At 42.4% G+C, this 8,023-nt stretch overlaps 2 protein-coding genes across 2 annotated transcripts; one reads left to right on the top strand and one right to left on the bottom strand.

The window, feature by feature from the left end:
- The first annotated feature begins 41 nt into the window (after positions 1–41).
- Positions 42–3,495, top strand: uts2r4 (urotensin-2 receptor 4). Its single transcript, XM_067372828.1, has one exon. It carries the CDS (start codon positions 694–696, stop codon positions 1,702–1,704), a length of 1,011 nt encoding a protein of 336 aa, XP_067228929.1. The 5' UTR covers positions 42–693; the 3' UTR covers positions 1,705–3,495.
- An 879-nt stretch (positions 3,496–4,374) lies between these two features.
- lgals2b (lectin, galactoside-binding, soluble, 2b) lies at positions 4,375–7,170 on the bottom strand. The gene is made up of 4 exons (XM_067373509.1): positions 7,097–7,170; positions 5,848–5,927; positions 5,333–5,501; positions 4,375–4,636 (listed from the first exon to the last, which is right to left on the bottom strand). Exons 1-4 carry the CDS (start codon positions 7,097–7,099, stop codon positions 4,490–4,492), a joined length of 399 nt encoding a protein of 132 aa, XP_067229610.1. The 5' UTR covers positions 7,100–7,170; the 3' UTR covers positions 4,375–4,489.
- Positions 7,171–8,023: the final 853 nt, after the last annotated feature.

The raw sequence follows: 8,023 nt of genomic DNA, 5'->3' as shown, positions 1-8,023 counted from the left end.
TGAACGTCAGTTCACACCTACCTGAGAGAAAGAGAGAGAGAGAGAGAGAGATGGACACCAGAGAATCCTGCAGACACAACAGAATCCAACACAGCCAAACACTTCCCGAAGAAGCAAAGCTGGATGGACGCAGCGGAGAACATCACATCTGTACGGTCACGGACGGCGCTCTGTTATACGGCAGTCCTGCACGGAGTTGGATCATGGGAATGTTTAGGACTTGTTGCAGAAGGACTTGTCAGTCATGTTCATTTAGTACTTTGATGATTGAAGAGGCTTTTTTCTCCCACACTCTTAGAAATAAAGGGTGTTTTCACAGCGAAGAACTGTTTTTGGGAGCATTTCAGTGAACAGTTCTTAAAAGAACCACTTTTTTCTTCATGTGAAGAGCATTTTAATAATCGAATGAACCGTTTTGTGCTATAAAGAACCTTTAGTGCGGATCAATGGATATTAAAGTATCCGGATGCCAATGAAGAACTTTTAAGTGCGTCAGTTTCATTGGAGCTTCTCTGAAAAAGGGTGTTTTCAAGGCAATGCCATTGAAGAACTTTTTTTTTTCACCATAAAGATTCTTTTGTGGATTGGAGAACTTCCATGGATGCCAATGAAGAACCTTTATTTTTAAGTGTGAAGTGGAACAAGAGCTCAGTTTTGTAGGAAACCCTTGAAGTCATTTTTTTCTTCTGAATAATGAGTAACGGCAGTGCCGTGGCGGGAAGCGCTGGAATGGTTTGGGTCACTCCGCTCCTGGGCTCCACCCTGATCACCATGTGTGTTTTGGGCATGACGGGTAACCTGTACACCCTTGCCATCATGCGATCGGCCACACTGCGGCGCTCAGGCTCTTTGTACGTCTTCATCCTCAATCTAGCGGCGGCCGATCTGCTCTATCTGGGCACCATCCCATTCGTGGTCTGCACCTACTTCGCCCACGATTGGTTCTTCGGGGAAATGGGCTGCAGGTTGTTGTTGAGCCTGGATCTGCTCACCATGCACGCGAGCGTGTTCGTGTTGGCAGCGATGAGTTTGGAGCGCTACCGCGCCGTCGCCACACCTTTCCGTGCCCGACGCTCCACCGCCCGCGGCCACTGGCTGATGGCGTTGGGAATCTGGGCGGCAGCGTTCGTGCTGACGCTCCCCATGATGGTGATGATCCGACTCCGAGAGGGACGTCCGGCCACGGCGGGGCTCGTCAAACGCATCTGCTTCCCAACCTGGACGCCCGAGGCCTTTAAAGCGTATCTCACGGCGCTCTTCTTCACCAGCATGCTCCTGCCCGGCCTGCTGATGGTCGGACTCTACGCCGGTCTCGCCCGCCGTTACTGGGCCGCTCAGGCCAAGCTGAGCCGCGGATCCTCGCTGTCCGTCCGCAGGCGCAGACTGAAACTCAAAGTGGTGGGAATGATCTTCTGCATCGTGGTGGCGTACTGGGCGTGTTTCCTGCCGTTCTGGGGCTGGCAGATGGCGAAGCTCTTCTCGTCCGAGTCCCTCCGCTCGCTGTCGCCCGCCGCTCACACCTACGTCAACTTCTTCGTCACCTGCCTGACGTACGGGAACAGCTGCGTCAACCCGCTGCTTTATACGCTACTGACACGCAACTACCGTGACTACCTGGCCCAGAGAGGTCAGTCCTCAGGGTCGAGTCGAGCGGACCTGGGGTCAGCCGCAGGGGTCAACGCACTCCAGGATCAGATAGGATGACTTCTGTTTTGAGAGTGAAACGAGACTTTAGAAATCTGCTGTTTTTGCTTTAGTTGTTTTTTACACTTGATTATACGACTAAAAGTGTTTATTGCTCAAAAGTAACAAAAATGTGTCATCTCTGCTCCTTTCTGTGCAACAGAATTGCAAAAATGATTAAGTTGCGTCCAGCTCAACCCCTAATTAGGGTTAATGATTCTTCAAGCTCCACCCATTACATCCAAAGCTCCACGTCAAGCTCCTCCCATTATGTCCAGAGAGGTGGAGCTCAACATCAAGCTCCAACAATTGCATCCAGAGAGGTGGAGCTCAATGTCAAGCTCCTCCCATTGCGTCCAGAGAGGTGGAGCTCAACGTCAAGCTCCTCCCATTGCATCCAGAGAGGTGGAGCACAACGGCAAGCTCCTCCCATTGCGTACAGAGAGGTGGGGCTCAATGTCAAGCTCCTCCCATTGCGTACAGAGAGGTGGAGCACAACGGCAAGCTCCTCCCATTGCGTACAGAGAGGTGGGGCTCAATGTCAAGCTCCTCCCATTGCGTCCAGAGAGGTGGAGCACAACGGCAAGCTCCTCCCATTGCGTACAGAGAGGTGGGGCTCAATGTCAAGCTCCACCCATTACCCTATTAAATCAAAATAATAGGTGTGTTCGACAGATCAATCGGTGTATGACATCAGAGTACAGCGAGAGCGATTAGAGAGCAGACGACTCCAAATGCTTTTAAATCTCTCTCGTGGGACTTTGATGTCGTTCACCGATCGGTCTGTGCTGGGCCGCCGTTTCAAGTCGAACACACCTAGTGACTGTGTCCAACAGGTTTCTCAAACACTTCCTTCATCTGTCATTGGTCAGTCAGAAGCTGACCTGTCGGGATGCTCAAACATACAGGTCGATGTTCAGAAAGTGTCACTCTCAAGAAGATGAACCTACCAATGGATTATAGAGACTCAATATTAATATTTTTGGTCTTAATATTCATGTATTAATATCTGCCATGTCACATGACAGATGAGCACTGTAGTGTTTGATTAGACACATCAACGGCAGAAGATATGGGATTTGGGAAGTGTTTCTCTTCCCTTTGATAAGTCCTTATATTTGCTGTCCTCACTATACATGATAATACAGGTTAATGGTTAGAAGTTTATGATTTATATCTGTCATTGTTTTTAACCCATCAGATCTCAGATCAGTTTTGCACCAGAGAATTGCTGCTCAATGTAGTGTGAATCTGTATTGTAGCTCTAAGTTTTGAATATTACAGTCTTTATGGTGCTTGTTTGTATTTGTTTGTACCTGTGGGCTTTTAAAATTTAATTTAAAATAATTCTTGCAATATTGTCTTAATTAGTAAATGTTCAAGCTAAATAAATTTAATTTACTCATGATCATTCAGACAGCTGGAAAGTGAACTCTTGAGGGGTGTGTGTGTGTGTGTGTGTGTGTGTGTGTGTGTGTGTGTGTGTGTGTGTGTGTGTGTGTGTGTGTGTGTGTGTGTGTGTGTGTGTGTGTGTGTGCGTGTGTGCGTGTATGGAATCTGTTTTCTGTCCGTCACATTCCTCAGCTCCTGCTTCGGGTCTTTTCGAGTCGCTCTGTAAATTGTCATGAGGCTCTGAACTGAACTCAATCATTTAACACAATGAAACAATACAGTACATGAAGTTAAAGGATTAGTTCACTTCACAATTAAAATTTCCTGATAATTTACTCTCCTCCATGTCATCTAAGATGTTCATGTCTTTCTTTCTTCAGTGGAAAAGAAATGAAGGTTTTTGAGGAAAACATTCCAGGATGTTTCTCCATATAGTGGACTTCACTGGGGTTCAACGGGTTGAAGGTCCAAATGTCAGTTTCAGTGCAGCTTCAAAGAGCTCTACATGATCCCAGACGAGGAATAAGAGTCTCATTTAGAGAAACCATCGAACGTTTTCTAAACAAAATAAACATTATATACTTTTTAACCACAAATGCTCGTCTTGCACTGCTCTGTGATGCTCCACGCATGACGTAATCATGTTGGAAAGGTCAAGTGAAGTAGGAGGAAGTACCGATCCAGTGAAGCGAACATCAAAGACTAAATCAAACGACCTTTACATAAAAAGTTAAAACAATGATGACGGACAATTTTGAAGTTGGAGGAGAAAATGGGATGGAGTTTTTCGCCCTACCATGGTTCTTCCGCCTACGTCACGCGTGACCTTTCCAACATGATTACGCCATGCGTGGAACAACACAGAGCAGTGCAAGACGAGCATTTGTGGTTAAACAGTGTATAATTTTATTTTTTTTAGTAAATGTCCGATGGTTTCTCTAGATCAGACTCTTATTCCTCGTCTGGGATCATGTAGAGCTCTTTGAAGCTGCACTGAAACTGACATTTGGACCTTCAACCCGTTGAACCCCAGTGAAGTCCACTATATGGAGAAAAATCCTGGAATGTTTTGAAGAAAGAAAGACATGAACATCTTAGATGACATGGAGGAGAGTAAATTATCAGGAAATTTGAATTCTGAAGTGAACTAATCATTTAAATGATTGAATCAAGGAGCTTCCTGACAGATATGAACTCAGAGATAAAAGTGTAAATGTATATATAAGACTAGATTTATGACCATTGCAGGACAGTCATTCATCTCAAACAACTCAAACCCAAAGAACACCCAGCAAGTCCTTTCACATTCTGTCAGTGGATTTATTTGACACTTTCTTTGGTACATTCAGTGAACACAGAAGCTGGTGAAGAACACGCTGAAGACCGGAGCCACAGATGAACGAGAGCGTCCAGCTCATTTGATCTTAATGCTGATGATCTTGGCGTCTCCCTTCACGTGCATGTGTTTGAAAACATCATCGCCGAAGCGGTTCGGGAAGCTCATCATGGTGCCTTCTGGGAGCTTGATGTAGAAGGTGTCGTTGTTGAAGGTGATGGACAGCTGTTGGAGGAGAGACACATTGAGACTGAAACTGAATGTCCAGTTTTTTAAATGTAAATTTTGGGAAACTCTTATTATAAAGCATGTGATGACAGCATCATTCACCCTCAAACGTCTGACCGGTGGGCGGTCTATTGCATACATTGTTAAAAAGTGCAAAGGGTAACGCTTTATGACTCAATGTGTCATGAGTTTCAGTGATCTGTCAGCTGACTAAATCCAGCAAACTAACAGATACTCACTGCAGAACTGGTCAAAGAACATGCGGATAAAGGTTCAGGTTTGATCTACATCGATAGGATCTTGAAGAAAGCTTCATCTGAGCCAGTATTGGTGTGTTTACACTGGAATCAGTGTGTTGTGAAATAGCAGAGTTTGTAGACCGACAGGCTTTTTAAATGGCAGAAATCCAGAAAGATGAACCTAAAATGTCAAAAAAGGCCGGAAGAACACTCTGCTTTTGATTTTCACTGTAAACTTCGACTTAGTTGGCGAAACTCCAAAAAATTTTAGTTGAAAAACTCAAAGTTTAAGTAAGCAGAACTGGCAGATCTTCATTTTGTACTACTCATAACTTAAAATGATCATGCATAATGTAAACATTTCAATAAGCATCACTGTCCTGCTGATCTCATCATGACTTGTTGATCATGTTATGTTTACAGTGAGTTTGGTCAGAGGTCAGAGGTCACTCACCTTGAACTCTTCGCCCTGCACAAAGGGGAAACACGGTTCACGGATTTCGGAGCCCCATCCGCCCTGATTGGAGTTACACACGATGGTGTTGATGTCTCCGTGCTCGTTAAAGCGAGGGTTGAAGTGAAGGGCGATTGCGTCTGAGTCGTGACCGATGTTGATGGAGAACCTGAGGACAGAGAGATGTTTTTATGGGCTTCAGCTCTTTTTCAAAACCTAGAGCTGTCTTCTGTCTTTAACAAAAACATGTTCGGAAAACATTCTGCTAACGTTCCCATTACATTATTTCTGAATGTTCTCTGAAAATGTCCATGTGAACGTTTATGGAACATTCAATTGTATCATTCTGCAAACGTTATGGGAACGTTACTTTTAAATGTTCTGAAACAAGTAGAAACATTTAAAAAAATGTTTCAGAAGAAAAACATTCCATGAACGATACATAAATAACATTTGCGCTAATGTTTTGAGACAATTCGAGAACATAACCTGTTTCCCATTAGTTCGATACGTACGATTGACAGCCGGATTTGATCTTCCCAGAGATCTTCATCTCCATCCCGGCCTTGAAGCTCATGTCATTTAAGGTGAACACCTGTGGAGGAAAACACCACGAATGATGAAGTCAAATTAAATTCAGACTGACTCAACGTTGCTAGGGTTCTCGCCATTTTTGTCTTTCTTTAGAGTGCTGATGAATCGGTCAAATTACTGTTTAACCTGCGATTCCCAGCGCCGTCGATAAGAGGAAGAGAATGTGTTATCTGAGGGACCAAACCCAACGTTAATAATAAACCTCAGATAATAAAGTCATAAAGACAGGAAGATACAGAGCAAACATTTGATCTAAAGCAGCTCGGGGTTACAAAAGTGCTGTGAGACGACACACAATTACACAATTAACACTGATCATGAGGAACGGAAATGCTGGAGAATTTGAAGGAAATGAAACAACAGCTAGTTTGGTCTTTATTATTATTCTATTGATGGCTTTCTGATATAAGTTATATTGCAGAATAAGTGTTCAGTATATGTTGTGGTAGCTTCAGTTTGTTGCACCATATGTATTCTAGTTTTGCTTCCTCTTTTGTCAGACACACTTTGGCCCAAATGTTGGGGATTTCTGTTTTCAAAAGTGTATAAATGTGAATCCTGCAAGAAAAAGGAATGCTATTTATGATTCACTAAAAATGTTCTTCTCAGTGTGACCGTCATAATCATGATAATCTGTTCCTCATTGAAAGTGAAAGTTTGAACGCTGTAGAAATGTAGGAATTACTGAAGTCCACTGAATGTCCAGCAGGTCAGTTTAAAGAGTTTGATTATATCTGTCCGAGCCAACCCTGACCCTCACACACCTGACCGTCTGAAACTCTCTGACCGCTCAGAACTGCTTCATTTGTAGGAACTCTGACTGATTCAGCTGGACAGTTTGGGGAAAGTATTCTGCAGGCATTTTTGTTTGCCTTTAAAGTAATAATTAGCATGTCTTATTAAGCCTTGCCAAATTAATTGTGGCCCATTCTCGCTTATTTCGTGGGAATTTCTTAAAGAATTCACTTTGTGTTTCATTTTACAATCACCGTGAGATTCAGAAGAGGAAAGTTCAAGTTCATCAGTTCATGCTGTTGATTCAGCAACCAACAGTCAGAAAGCATATGACACGGAATAGTAATATATAATATAATATAATATAATATAATATAATATAATATAATATAATATAATATAATATAATATAATTAGGGAAGTGATGTCTCTTACCATCTTGTTGTGTTGGTGGAGCTGCAGCAGTGTGTCTCATTCACCTGCCGCCCCTCATTATAAACCCAGGAGGCGGATCTCTGGAACTCCGTCCAATAGGAAGAGGAAGGAAACTGAACCAATCACACTCAACTGACTCAATCAATACGACTGTTATCTCTGAGATTCCCTCATGAATAGACTCTTGATTGAGTCTCTGGTACACTGACCCACATCACATTCAACAGCGCTCATATCTGTAGATATAAAACATGTTAGGAGTGTTATATATGTACAGATATCAGTCATCCAGAAACATTCAATAATTGAGGTGTCAAACTCTGTTCAAGGAACACTATCAGTATAGATTTGTGTAATCCATAAATCATGGAAAGAGGGAAAATAACTACAAAATCAAATAAATACTTATTTAGAAACTTTAATGTACATTTTCATGTCAGTCAACAAAACCATAGAGTTGGGGTTTCCTATTGGAATAATTGCATTTATGAATGTGAAATTTGGTCAAAAATATGAGTGAATGAATGGAAACATTTTTCAGAACAATCAATGAAGCCAAAAAGTACATTTTGCCATAAAAGTGTATCAGTTTCTGTACTTACTCCACAATACAACAGATTTAGTAATGCCAAAATAAGTGTGTTTTCCTGAAAATACAGTTTATATTTATACTTGTTCAGAAATGTTGTAAATAATGATTAGTACTTTTATCATTTTTATCTTTCACACTGCAAGATTATTCACACAATAACCAGTGAAGACAAAAAAAAAAAAAAAGATTTAAGGAAGATTTTAAGATTTAAGATTTTACTAAAATCTTGATTGTCGAGTGGTTTTCTCTGGAGTTGTGATTGCCGTGAGCCGGTTTTGTTCAGTCGGTGTGTTTCTCACGGTCAGTCACAGTCCTGGTCATTCATCTGGACGTAA

The sequence above is a fragment of the Chanodichthys erythropterus genome, chromosome 21, assembly GCF_024489055.1.
Source record: "Chanodichthys erythropterus isolate Z2021 chromosome 21, ASM2448905v1, whole genome shotgun sequence".
NCBI lineage: Eukaryota > Metazoa > Chordata > Actinopteri > Cypriniformes > Xenocyprididae > Chanodichthys > Chanodichthys erythropterus.
The sequence above is the reverse complement of the archived record's forward strand: the minus strand, read 5'-3'. Positions and strand labels throughout refer to the sequence as shown.